This window comes from Pelodiscus sinensis, chromosome 10, assembly GCF_052426305.1.
Source record: "Pelodiscus sinensis isolate ZL-2025 chromosome 10, ASM5242630v1, whole genome shotgun sequence".
NCBI classification, from domain to species: domain Eukaryota; kingdom Metazoa; phylum Chordata; order Testudines; family Trionychidae; genus Pelodiscus; species Pelodiscus sinensis.
Window position 1 is genome coordinate 50,644,698 of NC_143061.1, and position 22,160 is coordinate 50,666,857.

The 22,160-nt window shown below is 45.0% G+C and overlaps 1 protein-coding gene across 6 annotated transcripts in view; it reads left to right on the forward strand.

Annotated features, from left to right (window-relative positions):
* The first annotated feature begins 794 nt into the window (after positions 1 to 794).
* The window catches only part of SAP130 (Sin3A associated protein 130), a 31,253-nt gene continuing 9,887 nt past the window's right edge, over positions 795 to 22,160 (forward strand). For 2 of the 6 annotated variants that reach the window (XM_075938353.2, XM_075938354.2), the window contains exons 1-13: positions 795 to 971; positions 1,966 to 2,083; positions 3,602 to 3,837; positions 4,836 to 4,994; positions 7,404 to 7,515; positions 9,616 to 9,740; positions 11,150 to 11,274; positions 15,761 to 15,911; positions 16,429 to 16,519; positions 16,794 to 16,898; positions 18,427 to 18,568; positions 18,837 to 18,958; positions 21,783 to 22,085. In XM_075938353.2, coding sequence (XP_075794468.1) covers positions 1,972 to 2,083; positions 3,602 to 3,837; positions 4,836 to 4,994; positions 7,404 to 7,515; positions 9,616 to 9,740; positions 11,150 to 11,274; positions 15,761 to 15,911; positions 16,429 to 16,519; positions 16,794 to 16,898; positions 18,427 to 18,568; positions 18,837 to 18,958; positions 21,783 to 22,085 — 1,783 coding nt within the window. In that variant the 5' untranslated portion in view covers positions 795 to 971; positions 1,966 to 1,971. Of the gene's footprint in view, positions 972 to 1,959; positions 2,084 to 2,716; positions 2,830 to 3,601; positions 3,838 to 4,835; positions 4,995 to 7,403; positions 7,516 to 9,615; positions 9,741 to 11,149; positions 11,275 to 15,760; positions 15,912 to 16,428; positions 16,520 to 16,793; positions 16,899 to 18,426; positions 18,569 to 18,836; positions 18,959 to 21,782; positions 22,086 to 22,160 lie in introns of those variants that run through there. The other 4 variants (XM_075938350.2, XM_075938352.2, XM_075938351.2 and 1 more) reach the window with 3 other exon arrangements.

The window sequence follows — 22,160 nt, forward strand, 5'->3', positions numbered from 1 at the left end:
AAAGAAAGAAAAAAAAAGACTTTGCACCCCTGGCAAAACGATATTTACAAGGACATCAGCTGGCTCGTCCCGCAGGGTGACTGTTCCTACCTCTCCCCCTCCCGAAATGGGGGTTTTGTCCACGCACAGGGTCTGGCACTGTTCCCCCGCCCGGGCTTAACCACGGCTACCACCCCCCACCCCCGATTTTTCAAATTTCGCTCCTCTTCTGCCGCTAAAAAAAGCAGCTTGATCCCCCCAGCCAGTAAATTTTTGCCCCCTGATCAGACCATGACCCACACCCCGTTGAAATTCGCCCCCCATAATCATTTTACACCCCTCCAAAGAGGAGGGCGCAAATCCTACAAGCCCTGGGGGCAGAGAGGGCAGCGGCTCCAGCAAGGCTACTGAGTTTGCTCAGTTCCGGTGCGCACGCTCAGTGCACCCAAACTCGCAAATGTGGAGTAGCGTTCTGCTCGCTGCACCGGCCGGGCAGAGCAAGAGCTCGCCGCTCGTGCCGCCGGGGGAGACGCCGCACGCGCTCGAGCTGCAGGCCAGAGCAACAGGCTCAGCGACACACGAACCCTGCCACGCTAAACTCCGCCCCCCAACCCCGATCTCGCGAGATTACCTTGTTCTCCTCTTCCTCCCGATCCGCATGATATTTCCCTTTAGGCCCAGAATCGCGGCTGTCTTGGCCAATCGCTGCTCAAGGTCTGGCCCCGCCTTCTTCCGCGTGCCGGCGAGATTATCCCTGAGGCGCTCTCGGGTTAAACTACTTTTCCCAGAAGCCCTTTCGATGCCGCCGTTTCAACCCAGATTGGGCGGGGTCACGCGTTGTGGGCGGCACCAACCGGAGCCAATCAGGCGGAGGGTGGCTGCGGCGGTGGAAGGAGAGAGCTTGAGTCCGAGCATTGGTGTCAGCGGGAGAAACGGATTCGCAGGCGGCTGCGCGAGGCCCCAGCGCGCGCGCGGGACAGCAGGTAGCCCAGGTCAGGGACGGCTCCGCGTGCCGCTTGGGCGGGCGAAAAAGGGGGGGTCTCGGAGGCGGGCTCCGGATCAGACCCGGCGGCAGAGGATCGCGGGAGGCTGGACGGAGGGGAGGAAACCCGACGGTGGTTTCTCAAGGGCTAGGAGCGAGGGGCTACTTCTCCGGGGGCGGGGCGCTTCTTCCAGCCGCCCCAGGGGTGCCAATGGCTTGTTGGTGGCCGTTGCGCTTTATTGCTTGTGAACATCCGGGCTCTGCGCGTCCCTCACAGCGAGAGGGGTTGGGACTTGGCGTGGACAATTGCTCCCTATTGGCCAGTGCGTTCTTATCCTATTGGCTAGCTCTCTCATGAGGTCACTAGTGGGCTGGGCTCTCGATTGGTTGAGCGCACGAGCCTAAATCTGCGTTCGATTGGCTCGTGGCCCAGCTTGACCTTGGATTGGTACAGGGTTATGACGTAGTCTCCTTTATGCCACCCAATCAGCGAAGGGGCTAGTAGCCGGTTTATGGGGCTCTTGGTGCGAGGGGGGGGGAAGTGGGTACTTCGCGCGCGAGCGGGGGGGGGGGGGGGGATACCTGAGGAGCTGGTGCCCATTGCAGGAGGCGGTCTAGTTGCTGTGGCACAGCCTCAGGGTGATGCTGTGCCGTGCCTAGCGCGCTGCCCTGGTCCCTGCAGTGCGCCCTGAAGAAACATCCCTCTCCCTTCCACGTCTGGTCTCTGTCATCCACAACCCAGAGCAGCACCGCCCTGCCGGGTATCAGACTGTGGGAGCGTTGGGCCCTGCTTTCCACCTTCCTTTACCAAGCGATAACGTGTCTGCTTTCAAACCAGCTTTTCCCATTAAAATGCATGCCCCTTGTTCCATGGGGCTATGTTACAAATTGTCACCTCATTCCCTGCATGATAGGAGAGCGATCACATCTCTTCAAGTGTGAGCGTTTTAGGCTGAACATATTGCCAGGATTATGTTGCTTACAATTTTCATCACATTGCGCAGGTGGAAATGAGTTCTCAGCAGTTTCCCCGTTCTGGAGCTCCTCCTGCAGGACTAGGACAAGCACCACCCCCAATTTCAAACAGTGGATCTACAGGGCTGATAAACCCAACAACCACAGGTAAAACAGCTATGGAAGATTCATTTTTCCTACCAAAACAATTTCATTCTGAGGAAGTTTGAGACCGTTTGCTGCATGCTCTGCAGAACTGTATTAAGATGATTGGATGTTTAAACACATCCAAGACAGACATGACTCAAATGCTGATATAAATAGGTATGTTAATTTGAAGAATTGTAGTAAGCTCTTTTTTCACACCCCACATGTTGTACCGGATAAGTGTGGGCGGGGAATATTCAAGTTGCCTTAGAAAAACAATGTTAGCAAAAACATTTTGACTGTTTAGAAATCATCTAAAAAGTAAAGTATAGTTGTTGTACAAGATATTAATTGGCCTTTCTGTTGGGGAGGGGAGAATTGCAAAGACATCACAGGTAGGTGGAAACTAGGGAGTGGCTTCAGAACAAACCATACACCCATGAACATAGGCTGTGTTCACCTATAAATAGAAGTGCATGATTAGCTGATGTATTAAAGGGATATTGTCAGAAAGTGGATTAAAATGGTTTGTCAATATTCCTTTAATTAATTGCTAAATGAGGGTATGTATCTGATCATTTTCAAGCCCGTGTTAGAAATACCTGTTACTGTTTCATTATCTCCATAACTCTTGATTGGTGTTTGATGTCTTAGGTCCCAATTCTGCAATGAGATCTGTGCTACCAGATGCCTGCCCCGGGGACCTGGAGCTCATTGCAGGATCAGGGCCTGAGTAGTGAGTTGCCACATTACTGATGCCTCCAGCAGTAAGTCAATATGATCTTATAGAGTAAGATGGAAGGAAGCATGTTTTTAGAATTCAAATTCATAATTATGGTAGGAGATTCTGAGAGAAGTAAGTATAAAACAAATTCTAGGTAGGTTTTGATTGCCCTAATAATCGTGTTTAAAACACAGTTTACAGCTGAGCTTCCTGTGCTCTTAAGAATTTATGAGGTGGAAATAAGGTAGAAATTCCAATTTTAGTCTAATTATCACTGTCCAATGGGGCAGCTTGTGTTCTGTTTTTGTAGATTTTGCTTTGATGATTTATTTTTATTTTTAATTGGAGAAAGTAGTTAGACAGTCTTGCATTTAGTGAATTATTTAATAAAAAAAAAATTGCATACATGCCATGAGGCCTTAGTCATTGTTGGATCGGATGGTCTCAATCAGTTTATTTTGTTACTATGAATTAGATTAAAAAGAGGCTACAGTTAGAGGTTTATTTTAAGAAGGATGATTGTGTCTTGTCAGTGACTTGTGTTAGACCATGATGTGTGGAGATAATCCTTACGGCTCAAAGAGGAATACAGAGCACACTTTGCAAGAGGATTAATGACTTCTGGAGACTTTTGTTTTTCAAGCAGGTTTATATTATACCAGGATTAGTAATGTCTCTTGTGCAGGAGGTTTTAAACAAACTGCCTTTGTATGTGTACATTTTGCACTCAATTTGAGGGCTTGTTGGCAATGAGTGCATACTTCTTTTCCATTTGTATCCTTTTCCTTAGAGTTCCTTTTTTCTTTCCTCACCAGTGAGTGATGAATCTAATCGAGAGTCAGAAATTGGTCCCAGAGAGCACATGGGCCCCAGTGGCTCTCTACAGTCTCGTGAAGAGAAACAGGAACCGGTGGTTGTTCGGCCTTACCCACAGGTTCAGATGTTGACACAACACCATCCTGTCCAATCTGGTGCTGCCGTTACAGTGACAGCTCCACCAGCACATCTGACTCCAGCAGTGCCACTTTCCTTTTCAGAGGGACTTATGAAGGTAATGAAGTGGCTCATGACTGAGTTGATAATGAAAATAAGCCACTAAAGGGGTTAATATTTTCCAGGTGTGATCACATTGCTCCAGGTTAATTTCAGTTGTATTTTATTTACCTCCTCTTGGCTAAGCTGTTTTTTTTTCTATAAATTGCTTTATTTATTTATTCAGCTCTTTTCTGTGCTCGTCTCCTGTGAATAGGTGCCGCTTCTGTGTGGTGCCGCTACTCCAGATGACAGATGGGAACCTTGTAGCCCTGAGGCAGCATTCTGTGGCCTTTCAACTTACTTTATTTCTTAGATTAAGGATGATCTAAATCAATTTTGTAACTCCTCCCCCCCCAAATTCATTCCTGGAACAGATAGAAAAGAATGTCAATAAGATATGTGCTTGTACATATAAATAAAGCATGAAAATTAAGTAATGGAGACTCATGCACAAACTAGGCAATTTCTGTAGCTGGACAGAATCCTCTTTGTGAGGATGGGGTTAAGAGGAGAGAAGTAGACAGGTCTCTGTAAAGGATATCTGCATCTTGAACAAAGGGTTGATTACAGCCATTTTCTCTTTTTTTCAGCTAACCCTTTTTTTCAGCTAAAACATTATCTTAGTTCTAATTGTCAAAAGAGGAATTGTGTAGAAAAGCTAAAGGCTAAGAAGGGAAGGGCAATGGGAGATGAACGTTTTTAAAAAAAGCAAATCCAGAAATGAATGTCTTTATTGTTTGGCATTTTGTCCATATTTGTGATATTTATTTATTCTCTGATATCTCCCAGAGTGTTTAAATGCGATTTGAATTCTGTTGTAAGTGATGTCTGCTAACCGAAAGAGGTGCTTTCTTCCAGTTTCTCTCATCAGAGGTCCCTGCTTTTTCCCTTCCCCCCCAAAAGCGCACACATCCTCTGAGCACTATTGAGGCAAACCTTGCCAAATTGTGATTTTTGAGGAAAGATCTCTATTTCCTTGTATTGAATTGTCACTATCTTTCTTGTTTCTTGTAGCCTCCTATGAAGCCAACCATGCCCAGCCGGCCAATTGCTCCTGCTCCCCCCTCTACAATGTCAGCTCCCACCAAGGTTCCTGGACAGGTTACTGTAACCATGGAAAGCAGTATCCCACAGGCCTCAGCTATTCCTGTGGCAACAATCAGTGGACAACAGGTTTCCTTTTTCCTTCTCTCGCTATATAATAAAGTGGGATGTTGATTGATAGTTCCTCTGTCCAGAAACCATAAGTAGAGCAGGGATCCCTTCCCCAAAGTATTAGTAACCATCAAGAGAGTGTAGAGATGGGAGCAGACATCCCTGCCAATGTATAAGAAAAATGCAACTGAGTAGGGAGATGAAGCAAGAGCTGTAGAGTCCCATCCATTAAAAACCTGGACAGATGATGGTTACATCTGTGTTGCTCCCTCTAATAGGGCCAATAAATCTGTAAAAATATGCTGTTTCTGGCTTATTCTTCAGAACAAAGCATAATCCCTTCTTCTGCAAAAATGAAGCTATCATTTTATTTTTTTAGAAAGCTACTAGTTTTGAGAATTCTTTTGACAACATGTAAGGTGGCAGTGTATTACCTGTAAGCAGTCGGAAATAATGAGTACAGGCAGTCCCCGGGTTACGTACAAGATAGGGACTGTAGGTTTGTTCTTAAGTTGAATCTGTATGTAAGTCGGAACTGGCATCAGCCGCTGCTGAAACTGATCAGTTTCAACAGCCGCTGAATCTGGACACCAGTTCCACTTACATACAGATTCAAGATAAGAACACCAGGCGTCCCCAAGTCAGCTGCTGCTGAAACTGATCAGCAGCTGATTCCAGGAAGCCCAGGGCAGAGCAACTCTGCCTTGGGCTTCCTGTAGTCAGCTGCTGGTCAGTTTCAGCAGCGGCTGACTTTGGGACGCCTGGGGCAGAGCAGCTCGGGTGCTGCTGGCTTGGTCCAGTAGCGCGGCTGCTCCTCGGAGCTACTGGACCAACCCAGTAGCACCCCAGCTGCTCTGCCCCAGGCATCCTGATTCAGCCACAGCTGAAACTGATCAGCAGCTGAATCAGGACGCCTGGGGCAGAGCAGCTGGGGTGCTGCCGGGTTGGTCCAGTAGCGCCAAGAAGCGGTGCTGCGGGACCAACTGGCAATGCCCCACCTGCTCTACCACAGGCCCCCGGCTTTGCTCCACGTCTCCCTGGTCTGCTGGGGGGGGCACTAGCGGGGGCACTAGCTGCATCCCCCCCAGCAGACCAGGGAGACGTGGGGCAAAGCTGCGGAGGACCCGGGCCGAACCGTGGCGCTTCCAGATCAGCGCTGCGGGTCCGGCCCCCGGTCCTCCGCCGCTCTGTTCAGCGTCTCCGTGGTCTGCAGACCAGGGAGACGCTGCGCAGAGCGGCGGAGCACCCGGCTGGACCCGCGCCGCTTCCAGATCAGCTGGAAGCGGCGCGGTCCGGCCCCCGGCGCTCCGCCGCTTTGTTCAGTGTCTCCCTGGTCTGCAGCTTTTCTCGCCCCGGAGAAGGCGGGCGGCGGGACCAGGCGTCCCGCTGCTCTAGTTCTCCGGGGCGAGAAATCCCCATTCGTAACTACGGATCCGACGTAAGTCAGATCCGCGTAACTCGGGGACTGCCTGTATTGAATTTCTTTCTTACTGATGCTTCTCCATCAACAAATGTACTAGTGGAAAGGAATGCTATCTTTTTGTTTGCTTCGTTTTTTAATCACCTTGTTGTGTAGCTCTACTCAGAGAAAGTCCAGTTGATGTATTGATAAGCAGCTAGTTTTGACTCGTTCTGCTTTTTTATACTCCCAGTTCTCTCCCACACCAACCAGTAGTGGAGAACTCTGAAAGCTCTGAGCACTGGCACGACTTTGTGAGTGCTTGTCAAGGAATTAATTCCAAAACTCCACCCCTGATTCTGCATTTCAAAGTTCTTTTGACAAAACCAATACTCAGCATTAGCAAGCAAAATACCGTGAGATTAACATTAAGTGTATTATGAAACATAATGTAATGAAAGTGTAATATCTACTAAACTTTATTTGTAAGTGATTAGCAAGTACTGTATATTAATTTTTAGGGCTGGTCTTTCTACTTTCTGGGAATTCATACCAATTATTTCTTTTTATGTGACATTCTTAAATATGCCTGGAAAAGGCTGTTATAAGTGAAATACAGGGATTTAATTTAATATGCTACAGTTCTTCCTGGTATCTGATATTTCTGTTGATTCTGTTGAATGGGGTGATATGAACTGTTTAGAGATCACCAGGTGCAGAAATACCACCTACTCAATTGAAATGGGAAAGACTTGGGAAGGAAGAGCTATTGGTGACTGACACATGCTTGCTTAAGTAGACTTGTTTGAGAGTTTCCACTGAAAATGGAAGAAGGCTGCAGCTTTACTCTACAGATATGTTCATCTGTACCTTCCTCTCATTTGTAATGCCTCTGCATGCAGTATTTTCACAAAACTGTTAAATGTGGTTTGTTGCTGCCTTTGACATTTTTACATGGGCAATTACCTATAAAATGTGATCTTTCTGAGCAAAATTTCTCACGGAATTCTCTTTTTTTTTTCCTTCAGGGACATCCCAGTAATTTACACCATATAATGGCAGCAAATGTTCAGATGTCTATCATCCGAAGTAGTGCTCCTGGTCCCCCTTTACACATTGGAGCTTCTCACTTACCCCGAGGTGAAGTCAGCATGAGATATAAAAATGACTTTTTCACACTTCCTTGGGAAATCTACATCTGCACAAGTTTCTTTTTTCCCCTAAAATTTCCCATTATTGTTAATGTAGGTGCCACTCAAGCAGGAATAATGCTAGTGTGGACAGGGCTCCAGGTAGCTGCTGGCATTTTAAATAAAAATATTATGTTACCTAAAACTGCCTAATGCAGTTCTACATGAGAGTGCTTAATATGCTGGCAGTTGCCAGCACTACTTCTGTTTTAACAATGTGCTGGCAAAACAGTGGGGTATTTTAGATGGCCTAGTTTAGATAGGCCTCTCATGCAAGATATCATGGCTGATTCACTGCTTTGTTCCTGGTTGCTTATTCATGTAGTTTCCTCCTGTATAGCTATCGCAATAACATTCCTATTCTATAGTAAAGGCCTATTACTGTATTGAGTGGTACACATTTGCACTTGTTCTGAGCTCTTTGTTCTAGCTGTGCAGGCTTTTGTCTCTTCGCCCGTGATTTTGGCTATTGTTCTTTAAGACAAGAGACTAGGTCAGCTAGTGTGAGAGCTCTTTGAGAGAGAATTTCAGTCTGTCAGGTTCTGATAGTAGGCTTATCCTTAAGGTCTATGAATTGGGCTTCCAGTCTTGGGTAAAATCAGACAGATACAACAAAAAAAATCTACCAGTTTTTGTGTCCATCTCCCTCTCTTCTGTAATTGCATAGAGCGTCGGTATGTTTGGGTCACAATATTATGCAGTTGCTCAATACAGTAATCTAAAACTTACTTTAAGCTAATTACAAATACTGTTTTACAATTCCAGTACTGATTTTTGTTCGCTAACATGTATACACATCTAAAGAACATTCACTCTGGGCATGCTGCACTTTTAGTGATCCTCTGTGCATGTAACATATGCATGTGCAAAACTCCTTCACTAAACTAGATAGGAAAGAGTGTGCTCTATTTGCAGTCTTTACAGCCCACGGGAAAGAATATGTATGTACCCATTTTTGTCATTGTGTTTACTTCAGCCTTGTGGGGAACCCACTTTAACATAAATTGCTCTTGGTATTTTCACTTAATAATTTTATTTTCTGACTATCTGTTTCCAACATCTTGTTCATATTTTATTCCTGTTACAGTACTACCTATAGTGAATAATTTATTGAGCAAAATCTGAAGAAATTGTATATTTCTATCCCATCAAATGATTTGACTGCATAATATCAAGAATTGACTGCATAAAATCAAGAATTGCCTCTCCTCTTGTGGATTCCAGGACTGGTTTCTCCAAGAAGCAGTCATTAACGGTGGCTAGAAATTTTATCTCTGCATCCCATCGTGAAATGACATTTACCCAGTCAATATGGGAATAGTTAAAATCCTCCATTATTTTTTTTAGTTTTCTGTTTTTGTATCTTCTCTAATCTCCCTGAGTATTTCTCATTCACTGTCACAATCTTGGTTAGATGGTCAGTAGTGCATTCCTAGTGCTATGCTCTTATTCAAGTATGTGATTCCTATAAGTAGAGATTCTGTGGTATTTTTTGATTCGCTTTAAGACTTTTTCTGTGTTTGACTCTACGCTTTCTGTCACATGCGGAGCACTCCCCCAGCAATACAACCCACTTTTGTCTTTCCTATGTATTGTTTTTATCCTGATGTTACCATGTCCTATTGATTATCATTGTTTCACCAAGTTTCTGTGATGCCTATTATATTAATATCTTTATCCAGTACCAGTCACTCAAGTTCACCCATCTTTGTATTTAGACTTGTAGCATCTGTGTAAAATTTGTCCACATTTAATTGTCTGCTTCAAGGGATGAAATTTACTGAGACTTTTTTTTTCATTTGACTGTTTCTCTTCAGTTCCTAGCTGTAGTTTATCAGCTTCTGTCCTCTCGACTTCACTAGGATCTAGAGAATCCCCTTTTAATAAATCCTTGAAGAGATGTCTCTGCCAAACTGTGCTCCCTCTGTACCCATCAGCTTCCTCCCAGCCCTTAGTTGAGAAACTCCTCTACAGCTTTCTTAATTTTATACGCCTCTCTCGATGTTGGTAGTTGTGTCATTTTGAATAATACATGTGATTTGTTGCCCAGGTGCAGCAGCAGCTGCTGTGATGTCCAGCTCTAAAGTAACCACAGTTTTGAGGCCAGCTTCACAGTTGCCAAATGCAGCTACAGCTCAGCCAGCTGTTCAGCACATCATTCATCAACCAATCCAGGTAAGCAGCAGTCATGCTGTAGTATAGACGTTATATTACTGCTTGTTTAACTATTGTTCAGACTTTTGGGGAAAATCCACTCAGAACATTAGAAGCTTTTTATTTACTGGGCTGTAGGCATTGGCAACTATCCCTTCAATTATTGTTACTTAGACACCCTAGACCCTTATGAAGCTGGCATTAACAGCATCATGCCGGAAAACTTTACAGGGTAGGCTAATTGAGCAGATTTCTAAACTGTCTACAAACTGCTTAAGATCTGGAGGAATTAAACTTCCATAAGTTCAGTTCAAAAGCTTGAGTTTGTGCTGCTGTTTTATACTCAAACTTTAAATTAGATTGACCAATATGATCTTCTGGACATATACTAGAAGATTTACCCAGTAGTGTTTGATGCCTTAATTTAATTAAACTTCATTTAAATCATTGATCTAGGGTGGGGATGAAGGGTGCAGCTGGGAATGAGGGGTTCAGTGTGCGGGCTGCCACGGGGAGAGAAGACCACCCCAGCCCTGTTTCATCACAGCAAGCTGGGGGCAGGTGAGAAGTGCCTCTCTCTAGCCACTGCAGCTCCAGTGTGCACAGCTGGGGAGGGGTGCGTGTCCCCCAGCTGGGGCAGGTCTAGGTTCGCCTGCCCCCTGCGCTTCCCAGCCAGATTGAGAAATGGGGCAAACTGCATTTTCCCCTTGCTCACTGATGAAGGGGAACATCTAGCAATGTTGGTATATGAATTGGGGAAGAGGGGGCAAGCTTCAGTATCCTCCGCCCTCCCTATTGGGAGCCTGGGGCTGGGGCAGTTCTGGAACGGGGGCCATGCTCCCCAGCCTGCCCCTTTTACCTGCCTGGTGATTCTGTCTCTTTTCTGTATGGTTTATGCATCCCAGTATGCATAGGGGTATTGCTTACCTTGCTTTAAGTTAGGATAAAAGGAAGCCCAAATGTGGTGGTCCTAGCTTTTACCATTTAAGAGGAGTTTTTGAACAAACGGATGGAGAAAGAGACTCACTCACTCACAGACACACACACTCAAATATATAGTAGATAAAATGAGATGGTGAGAGGGTGCGTGCATAGTCACATCCAAATATATCCATATTTACATAAGTGCATAGCAGATTATGTTTGGTAGTCATGAATGAAATTTGTCAATATTGAACATTTTCTAATTGCGTATGGGAGCTCTGCATCACTGAACTGTTTCCATACATATCTGGTCTTTTGTAACAGCTTTTGATCATTATTTACCTCTGATGCTTCTGTACTGAAAACAAGACCAGAACTACTTAAGTGTTCATGAAAGACCTGTAGACTGCCAGGATTTTATGCTGAGATCCAGGAAAATTGGCTTTGTATTTCCCAGCTGCTATTTGAATTGCATCCTCGTGATTTTTATTATTTTGTTTTTACAGTCTCGTCCTCCTGTGACAACTTCAAGCACTATCCCTCCCGCTGTAATAGCAACAGTCTCAGCCACAAGAGCTCAGTCGCCAGTTATTACTACAACAGCTGCACATGCTACAGAATCAACCCTTAGGTAAATACATAAGGAGCGTTCTTGAGGAGCCCTACTTTTCCTGACGTTCCTGTAAACAGCTGGAAAGGAAATAGAGGGTTCTAGGAACTGTGAAAGTCAGAAGTATTATATGAGATTTTTCTGCTGAGGTCTAATTGATAAGGCACATGAATGAGTCAGGAGACACGAGTCCTTTCTTCTGCTCTGCCAATGACTTGCTATGTGACTTTAGGCACATCACTTAATCTTTGTCTCAGTGAGTTCATCTGTAAAATAAGGATAATGATGCCTACCCATCTGTGTGGAATGCTTGCAGCTCTGTGAATGAAAAGTACTGTAAATATTAAGTATTATTTTCTGTTCCAAGAGGAAAAACAACTGAACAGGAACTCATGGAGGGTATGTCTACACTACAAAGTTAGTTCGAACTAACGGACGTTAGTTCGAACTAACTTTCCTAGGCGCTACACTAGCGCTCCGTTAGTTCGAATTTAATTCGAACTAACGGAGCGCTTAGTTCGAACTAGGTAAACCTCATTGTACGAGGACTAACGCCTAGTTCGAACTAGCTAGTTCGAACTAAGGGCTGTGTAGCCCTTTAGTTCGAACTAGTGGGAGGCTAGCCCTCCCCAGCTTTCCCTGGTGGCCACTCTGGCCAACACCAGGGAAACTCTATGCCCCCCTCCCGGCCCCGGACCCCTTAAAGGGGCACGGGCTGGCTACGGTGCCCGTGCCAGGTGCAAGCCTGCCAGCACCCAGCTAGCAGACCCTGCACCTGGCACGGCACAGAGCCACCCACCCGATGCCCCCCAGCCCACCCCCTCTTGCCGGGACCAGGCTGGCGGCTCCCGGGAGCTTGCCCTGGACCGCAAGAGGCGGGCACCATCCTGGGCTAGTGCGGACATCGTGGACCTCGTCCACAATCTCCGCGCTAGGCACAGGAAAGTGGCCGGCTAGGGCAGGAGAGCTGCCAGCCTGGCCACCCAGGAGCAGGTGTGCATGAAAATCAAGGGGGTCCACTGAGACCCCTGAGCCCTGAGCTTACAATGGCCGTCCTGGGTCAGACCAAAGGTCCATCTATCCCAGTAGCCTGTCTGCCGACAGCGGCCAACCCTAGGGACCCTGGAGGGGATGGACCGAAGACAGTGACCAAGCCATTTGTCTCGTGCCATTCCTCTCCAGCCTTCCACAAACTTTGGGCAGGGACACCACTCCTACCCCCTGGCTAATACCACTCCATGGACCCAACCTCCATGACTTGATCTCACTTCCCTTTAAACTCTGTTCTAGTTGTAGCCTTCACAGCCTCCTGCAGCAAGGAGTTCCGCAGGTTAACTATTTGCTTTGGGGAGAACAACTTTCTCTTACTAGTTTGAAGCCTGCTACCCATTCCTTTCCTTTGGTGTCCTCTAGTCCTTCTTTATGGGAACTCATGAAGAACTTTTCTGAATGCACCCTCTCCACCCAACCCCTGCTTTTAGAGACCTCTATCCTGTCCCCCCTCCGTCTCCTCTTTTCTAAGCTGAACAGTCCCAGTCTCTGTAGCCTCTCTTCATCTGGGACCTGTTCCCAACCCCTGATCATGTTAGTTGCCCTCCCTTCTCCCAGCCTTTCTCTTCCCCTCTCCCACCTCCTTTTCCCAGTCTCCCCCAGTTTTTTTCAATAAAGACAGAGTCAATGTTGGAAGAAACGTTATCTTTATTTTGTACATCAATAAGAAGGGGGGCTAGGGAAGGGTAAGTGGAAGGAGGTGAGGGAGGAATGGGGTACGAGCCCCCGATGGGGAGGACTGGGCTGGCTCTGCGGGCTTCTGGGGGTGGAAGCTCTCCTGCAGCCCCCCGATTGCCCCCTCTCCCCAGATGGCAGCCTGCGGCAAGTGCAGCCGGGCTGATGTCCGAGTGGTGTGATGTGCCCAGTGTGGGTACTCCGGGCACTCCAAGCCAGAACTTCTTTGCAAGCGGGGCACCCCTTAGAACTGTGTGTCCGGGGTGGGGGTCGGGACCCTTTAAGCGCAGCCCTTGGCTAGCCTGAGACAGCATCTCCATGCTCTAAGCCCTCCTTTTATGCCCTGCCGGCACTGCTTCCGGCCTTCCTTAAGCCCTGTTCAGAGTCCACTCAATGTGGACTTGCTAGTTCGAATTAGCAAAACGCTAATTCGAACTAGTTTTTAGTTCTCGACGCGTTAATTCGAACTAAGCTAATTCGAACTAAGTTAGTTCGAACTAGCGCTGTAGTGTAGACGTACCCTGACTGTTTTGTTTCCCAAGGAATCAGGTTTCTGGGTCTGCAGTGCTAGCACCTGGATAATTCACTCCCATCCTCTTTTAGCAGTAGTTGCTGTACAAAATGGCATATGAGTAAATATTAAAAATATTTTGGAGGTGAGAACTAGAAATTGAAACAAGCTTTTTTTGCTCATGTTGGTACCTCTGGATACAGAGGAATCTGTATGTTCCCAACTGTGGAAGATGGAGAATAAGAATTATACAGCAATCACTTCTGCCAATGCTATCACTATGTAGTGCAGTGGTTCCTAAATTATGGTTTGCAAACCCTGGAGGGTTCACAGTATGTTACAGGGAATTCTCAGGGCAGGAGAGAGAGAATCTGTCATGGCGGAAGAAAAAGTGTGTGTGCACTAAACCAGAACTTAGATCATTGTGGCTGACATAGTTGTGGTAACATCCCTTAATTAGTCGATACTTTGTGGCATGCTGTTTTGCTCCAGTGAGATGTGAGTGAATCTTTTCATTTACTAGTTTGTTGATTTGTTAGTGTTCTCAGGGTGTTATTTTTATTTGAACTACTGTACACCCAATGATGAACAAGTGACCACACACAGAAGTGTAAACACACACAAAAATGAACATTCAATATTAGCAAATGTTTTGCCAAGTCCAAAATGTGGAAAATCTAAGTCAAATGATCATGATGTTCCTGGAAAGTCATTTATGAAGAAAAGAAAACCCGATGATTATATAAAATATAGCTTTATATGCACTGGTGATCAAGAATGTCAAGTGAAATCTTGGAAGAAGTGTTGCCATTTTCATAATGTAATAAAATTAATAATGTAATGATATAGTATGTCATAGGCGTGTTATACAAATTGTATATTTCCACGATCACTGCTTTTACAACTTTTGCTCCAGTAAGGAAGAAAATCCCTGCAAATGTGTTCACAAGATTTTACATTCTGGTGAAAGGGTTGTTAAAGTTTGGGAACCACTGCTATAGTATACCCCTCAAAGAGAATAGTGATAGGAATGTAGCCGTGTTAGTCTGGTGTAGCTGAAACAAAAAACAGGACTATGTAGCACTTTACTAAACCATCTTGTTAGTCTTTAGGTGTTGAGCTTTCGTAGGCCAGACCCACTTCCTCAGATCAAGTAGTGGAAGAAAATTGGCACAACCATATATACCAAAGGATACAATAAAAAAATGAACACCTATGAAAAGGACAAATCAAATTTCAGAACAGAAGGGGGATGAGGAGGGGAGGTAAATGTCTGTGAGCTAATGATATTAGAGGTGATAATTGGGGAAGCTAGCTTTGTAATGGGTAAGATAATTAATGTCTTTGTTTAGACGTAGGCATAAAGTATCGAATTTAAGCATGAATGACAGTTCAGAGGATTCTCTTTCAGTTCTCTGAACTGTCATTCATGCTTAAATTCAACACTTTATGCCTAGGTCTAAACAAAGACATTAATTATCTTACCCATTACAAAGATAGCTTCCCCAATTATCACCTCTAATATCATTAGCTCACACACATTTTACCTCCCCTCCTCATCCCCCTTCTGTTCTGAAATTTGATTTGTCCTTGCCATATGTGTTCATTTTTTTTATTGTATCCTTTGGTATATATGGTTGTGCCAATTTTCTTCCACTACTTGATCTGAGGAAGTGGGTCTGGCCCACAAAAGCTCAACACCTAAAGACTAACAAGATGGTTTAGTAAAGTGCTACATCGTCCTCAAAGAGAAGAGTGGCATCTCATGTCACTACTCACATTATGCCTTGTTTAACTATCTGGATACTAGGGGTGTACAATTTCAATTATTTGGCTAATCAAATAGTCAATGCAACTTGCATTGACCATTCAATTAGTCGATAATGGCCCTTCCGCCTTTGAAGTGTAGCAATAGCCCCAGGGCTGTTGCTACACTTCAAAGGTGAAAGCGCTGCGGGGAGCACAGAGCCAACAGGGGACTCAAGCAGTCCCTGCTTGCCCCATGCTCCCTGCAGCATTTCAAAGCAGCAGCACCCTGCGTTTCAAAGCAGCAGCTCGGCCTGGGGTCAGCTGGCGACCCCTCCTCTGCCCCCCCCCCCCTTTGCTGCCTCTTTCTGATAGAGGCAGCAACAGGGGGTGGGGGGAGTGACTAGCCTGTCGACTATCCAATAAGCATTTGCTTATCAGAAAGTCAACTAGTCATTCACATCCCTACTGGATACTAAATAAAGGAAGGTTGCTTCTCTGAATGTCCTTTCTTTCTTTTCCCAGTCGGCCCACTCTCTCTATCCAGCAGCACCCACCTTCTGCAGCTATTAGTATTCAGCGCCCTGCACAACCACGGGACACGGCAACTCGGATCACGCTGCCATCTCACCCAGCTATAGGCACACCAAAACAGCAGCTCCACACCATGGCTCAGGTAAATCCCAGAAGATGAGATCAAGGTAGTTTCTTCCACTGTGTGTGCATGTGTGCATGCACGCGCACAGTTCACTGGCAGGGGCAAGAGAACATGAGAGTCTTGGCTTGGGGGAAGGCCTCAATTCTTCTTTTTTGTAACCTCCACCACTGCCCCCAACAGGTTGCAGTAGCACTTGCTGAAATTTGGCCTGGTTGTCTAGCTGTCATACAGAGGGGGATCCAGGCCAAATTTCAGGGAGTGGCATTATGAAAAAGTTGTGCTGAGTGTTGGAAATTGTGGTTTCTGTGAGGAAATTGTGATCTGTGATTTTTTTTTTACAGACTTATCCCATATTCTTTCTTTCTTTGGGTCATCAAGATGATGCAATTCAAAGTTAGTGATGAGTAGGGTCAGAAGTTAGGCTCGTAACCTGGTGCCCTGTTCTCTTAGGAATAGATGCAATATGATTTCAAAGCAAATAAAGTATAAAATATATCTGTACATTTCTCTTGACGTGAAACTTTCTTCTCTGTAGAAAACCATTTTCAGTACTGGTACTCCAGTGGCAGCAGCAACAGTGGCACCTATTTTGGCAACCAATACTATTGCCTCAGCAACCACAGCTGGTGAGTATTCACAGCCCAGTAGTGGGAGCATGACTTCTCCATGAAGTTGAGAGGTGACAGATGGCAGAACATCTTCATTCTGCAAATAGTCACCAGAGATCCTGTCCCTAGTTAGCATGTGAACTACTTTTGTGTATGGGGAAGTGGCAGCATGGGGAAATGCTTGGATGGAAAGTGCCTGGTGCTAGTTCTCTAGTTCTCTCTTTGCTAAGGATATAGATATTAGGGTGGTGACGCTGCATAGAAATCTCAAGTGTCACTATTTGCCTTTCAGGTTCTGTCTCTCATACCCAAGCTCCTACAAGTACAATTGTTACCATGACAATGCCTTCCCACTCTTCCCATGCCACTGCTGTGACCACCTCAAACATCCCAGTTGGTGAGTAATTTCAACTTCTGATGGAATGGGTGTATTGCAGCCAACATCTCTTTATGCATGCATCTAGGATGATCTGGGGTATCTGTATTACTAGAAAACTAAACAAGAGAAATAAAAAAAATCAAATTGGGAGAGACAAACTAGTAGATTTTATGACCTATACTATATTTTTATGATGTTAGGAAATGCTTGGTTAGTCTAACTATTGGCCTCCTCATGTGAGTCTTTTTCCAAACATACTTGAACCTCCTGGAACTTCATATTGTGACTAAGGATATAGCTACAAAGGGATATAAATGTGCCCTTCTCAATGAAGGGATAAGCTATTCTTCACTATTGCTACAAGTTTTAGCTGGAGCCTAGTTGAATCTGACTGTGTGTTTTGAGAGTAAGACATTTAGTCCAGTTTGTTTCTTCACTCACTGTCTTACCACCTAGATGTGGAACATGGCTGAGACATCTGTTTCCAACAGTGTTGCTCAGAAGCTCTTAAAATTGTTGCTGCTGACTAAAGGTAGTGTTGCTAATTTTCAGTTTGGAAACCTATCTTGAGTTAGGTGTTTTGTTTCATAAAGGAACTGTTGTAAAACCAGAGCCCTGTCAGGTCTGTGGCTTTATTTCTGTTGGCCAGTTTTTTCATGAAACCCCTACTGAAATAGAACCACTTATTTCTCTGTGCAGAGATGGAAAATGGTAACATAAGGTATGCTTGGTCTCTAACGAACCTCTACTGTGGGTGGAGGCAAACTCAACTTCTGACACTAGTGTCAAGTATAAAATCTTCGGTTTGCTTTTGTGGGCGGTGTATTTTACCAAAGACTAAACTCCAGAACCTATAAACGAAGCCAGTGATTAGTAAAAATATTCTTAGTAAAGGCCAAGTACCAAATTTTCTGTATCTTCACCTGCTTGTTCCACACCCTGCTTGCAGGCTCTATAAACATTAAGTATCTAAATTTTGGTCACATTGAATTTGCCTTTGAATATCTTCCAGTGAGCTGTCTCTGACTTCAATCACTTATCTGAGGAAAAGGTTATAGTTTTCTTTAAAATCTTCCTATAGGGTCTGGGAAAAGAAGTATGGTCTTCACTCACTAGCTGCAAATACCAAGCTGCATGGTCCTCATGGGATTTGAGTGCTCTCATTGCAATTTTCTGTTCTCCTCCTCTCCATTTTCACCATAGGGTTTGACTCTTACATTGGTCTCTGAAGGTTTCTCCACTCAAACTATATCAAGGGAAAAAAGGACTGATCGTGGAGAATTAAGATTATTCAGGGATTGAGGTCCCTTAATTTGATATTCTATATTTTATATATGAACTTAGATCACATGGGGCACACATTACAAATGAATAAAAATTTCCATTCCTTCTCTGATTCTGCCCTGTTATATTGAAGTAAAAAACACTTGTTCATTTTCATTGGGGAAAATAAAGTTTAATCATCTGGATTTCGACCTCTCTTTTTCTGCATCTGCTCTCATCTCCATTTTGGCTGTTGATTGGCTACTTGTTTTTCGTTATGCAGCTAAGGTGGTTCCTCAGCAAATCACGCACACTTCTCCTCGGATCCAATCTGATTATACAGCAGAAAGGAGTAATCTCATTCCCATATCTGGACATCGAGCATCTCCAAACCCAGTTGCAATGGAAACAAGAAGTGACAACAGGTTGGTGGGAGAGAATTCTTTACATAGAGCACCTGTCTGCTTCTCTGCCTAAGCCTTATTGTATGCATGAATTGATGTGGTAGCTAACACTTTAGAGGGGTAGAGGTTTCTAAATTTAGCTAGCTGAAAGGGATCTCTAGAATAATCAGGGCTAGTTTACTGTTGTTGAAGGAGGTTGCAAAGATTAGAGGGTGGTCTGAACACAGACTGAAAGTGAGTTCAAATTGTAATGATTTGTCTGACATTTGCTGTATCTCCATATCTGTAGGCAGTCAGTGCCAGTCCAATTCCAGTACTTCTTACCGACGTATCCGCCTTCTGCCTACCCTCTGGCTGCGCACACTTACACCCCCATCACCAGCTCTGTGTCCACCATCCGCCAGTACCCTGGTAAGGAGTTGCCATGCAACCGACTTTTAGAGTGGTCTTGGAGCAGGAATAAAAATGTGCTAGACCTGACTGGTAGAAATGTTCAGTGCAGTTCAGCATACTGATTCACAGATTCTGCTAAACAAGTTCAGGTGTTTATCCAGATCCAAACCTCCTTGATGGGTCTCCCAAACCCCATGTCTGATAAACTAAATACGTGTTCAATAGTCCCACTCTCTTTACCTTACATACATACTCAGTTATGTTAATGAAGTTGTGGGTTCCCATAACTGGGAGTTGTTCTGGCCTCTGATGTCAGTACAGTAGCCCCTGTGTTATTTATTGATACTGCATTCGCTTTTCTGTCCACTGTCCTCCAATTCCACTTTTCAATGTGCTGCTGCATTTACATATTATTATTAACAATATGTAAATGCCTCCCTTAAGCTGAGCTGCAAGGGGGCCTTTGCAGTAGTGTAGGGGACAGTTGGGATGTCTGGCACTTTAAGGAGGCATTTTAGAGTGGTGAGGAAGCAGCGCCATACGTACATTAGTGGGCTTTTTCATGGTATGATCAGTAGTGAAAGTTAACTACAAGTTAGGGTTTAGGTTTCAGAGTTCATATTTAATTAAGAAGAATGAAGCAGTTCACAACTCTCTATTGATTCAGGTTGTCTGCAGACTCAAGAATACAATACCATGTCAGTTCACCCAGTTCTTAATTGTCATGGTTAGCATGGCAATCATGAAGACTAGAAATATATATATTTCTTTACAAAGAAAGCTTGTGTTTTGGAGCACAATTCTGTATAAGGGTTGAATTCCACAGAATTGTGGGTGCTGGATAATGTGTTGAGCTTGAGAACTAACCAGTTCACCCAATTGTAGTGTGAAGTATTTAGAATTAGATCAGTGGTTCTCAACCTGTGGGCTGCATGCGGCCCATTTAGGCTATGTCTACACAGCACAGTTATTTCGGAATAAACTATTCTGGAAGAGTTATTCTGAAATAGCTTATTTCAAAATAACATGTCTACACTGCAGGGAAGCCTCAAAATTAGTCTGAGGCATGCTTCCCTAATGTAGATCTGCTATTTTGATATAGAGCCCCAGGAGGAATAACTTAGAGTGGCCCTGGTGAGAGACTATTTTGAAATAGCAGCAGTGGGAGCATCTACACATGCCTTATTCCGAAATAGCTATTTTGGAATAGGCGTTATTCTTCGTAGAATGAGGTTTACAGAAGTCGGAATAAGCCGTCCGTTATTTAAAACAACGGAATTGCTGTGTAGATGCTTGCATAATTATTTTGGAATAATGGCCATTATTCTGAAATAACTTTGCCATGTAGACACACCCTTTGTATGCAGCTGCTGCCCAGCAGCTACTGGTGGGATCTGGGTGCCTGGCTCCCCAATGTGTCAGGGTTCGGGCTTTCCATTGTGGTGGTGTTGAGGATTGGGGTTGCTGACTGGCCCCACAGAGTTTTGGGGTCTAGAGCCATCAGCTGGCCATGCAGAGTCCAGGGTCTGGGGCTGCCAGCTGGGCCACAAGGTTCATTATCTGGGTTGCCAGCCGGCCCCTGAGGTCCAGGATTGCTGTCCAGCCCTGCAGGGTTCAGGATCTGGGACTGTCGCCCAGCTAGGGATGTCAAATAGCGTTTAATTAGCTAATCAAGTGTGGGAGGGGGATGAGGGTTGGGGTGCAGGGGTTTGAAGCTCTAGATGGGGGTGTAGGCTTTGAGTGGGGCTGGGGATGAGGGGCTCAAGGCTGGGACAGAGGGTTGATGGGGGAGGGATGAGGGGTCTGGGGTGCAAGCTGCCCTGGGGCTACAGTGGAGAGAGAGGACACCCCCTCTCCAGCTCTCCTTTCCACAGCAGCACCTGAGCTGGGGGGGCTGAAGAGGGAGAAGAGGTGTTTCTCCCTGCTGCAGCAGCTCCGGTGCTGGGGATTTGGGATAGGTGCTTCTCCCCTCAGCTGTGTTTGGGCCGGATCTGGGCTCAGGCCAGGGAAGAGGCACCTCTTCCCTGACTGTGGCAGCTGGGCTGGTTGGGGCCTGGAATACCTGTACCCTGGCTACAGCGGGTCCGCCAGGGCTGGATTCCCTGAGTGTCTGCACAGCTTTAAGGAATGTAGGTTGAAAACCCCTGGATTAGATGAATTAGAGAGAAATTTAAACTAAACTGTATTTTAAAAGCTATCCACATTTTGATTTTACTCTCTCTTTTTGAAAACTATTGCAGATTCTTTTGTTTTTTAATTCACATTAGTAGGCTCAAAACTTAGCCTGCTGTTACCAATTTGCAAGTCAGTCTTTTTAAAATAAATACTTCAGTACTGTTCTTTACTTCTTTCAAAAGGAAACTTTTTTTATTTTACATTTAAAGGACTCTTAAATAACGTTGGTGGCAAAAGTAGACACCAATCCATCAGGACTAGGATACAGACCTCAGTTGCAGCTCTCCAGCTGCTAATTTTTAAACTTGTGAGTTAAAGAACAATTTGACAGTATTATTTCAAACACAGGCTTTGTTTCCTCCTTCCTGATGCATCCCACCTGCTAAGTGGTGTGGCAGTTAAGTTATTGTATGTTGTAGCAACAGATAGACATTGTAAATGTGAAATTCAGGCATCTGAATTTGTTATGGCTCTCAGGTGTCTGGGGAGTTAGTTGGTGATGTGAAAAATCTTATTCAGATTCTGATATATTCAGCAGTAGCAAGAGGACTGCAAACTCTTAAGCAAATTGTTTCATCCAGCTAGTGTTTAGAAGCCCTTATTATGCACCAAAGGAGAATGAAGTAATCCATTGTGATGGAAATAATTAATGCCTGCCTGTTCTCAGTTTCAGCTCAAGCCCCCAATTCTGCCATCACAGCTCAAACTGGTGTAGGAGTAGCCTCTACTGTGCACCTCAATCCCATGCAGCTTATGACTGTAGATGCATCTCATGCCCGTCACATCCAGGGGATCCAGCCAGCACCTATCAGTGCACAGGGGATCCAACCAGCACCTATCAATGCACAGGGGATCCAGCCTGCACCAATTGGAACACAAGGACTCCACCCAACTGCACCAATTGGTACACAAGGACTTCAGCCTGCACCAATCAGTGCTCAGCAGCCACAAACAGAAACAAAAACTTCAGGTAACTTCAGCCAGCTAGGTCCATGTTATGTATGGGCTCAGTGCAAGAGAGCAACTGAGCCTTGGCTTGACCTCC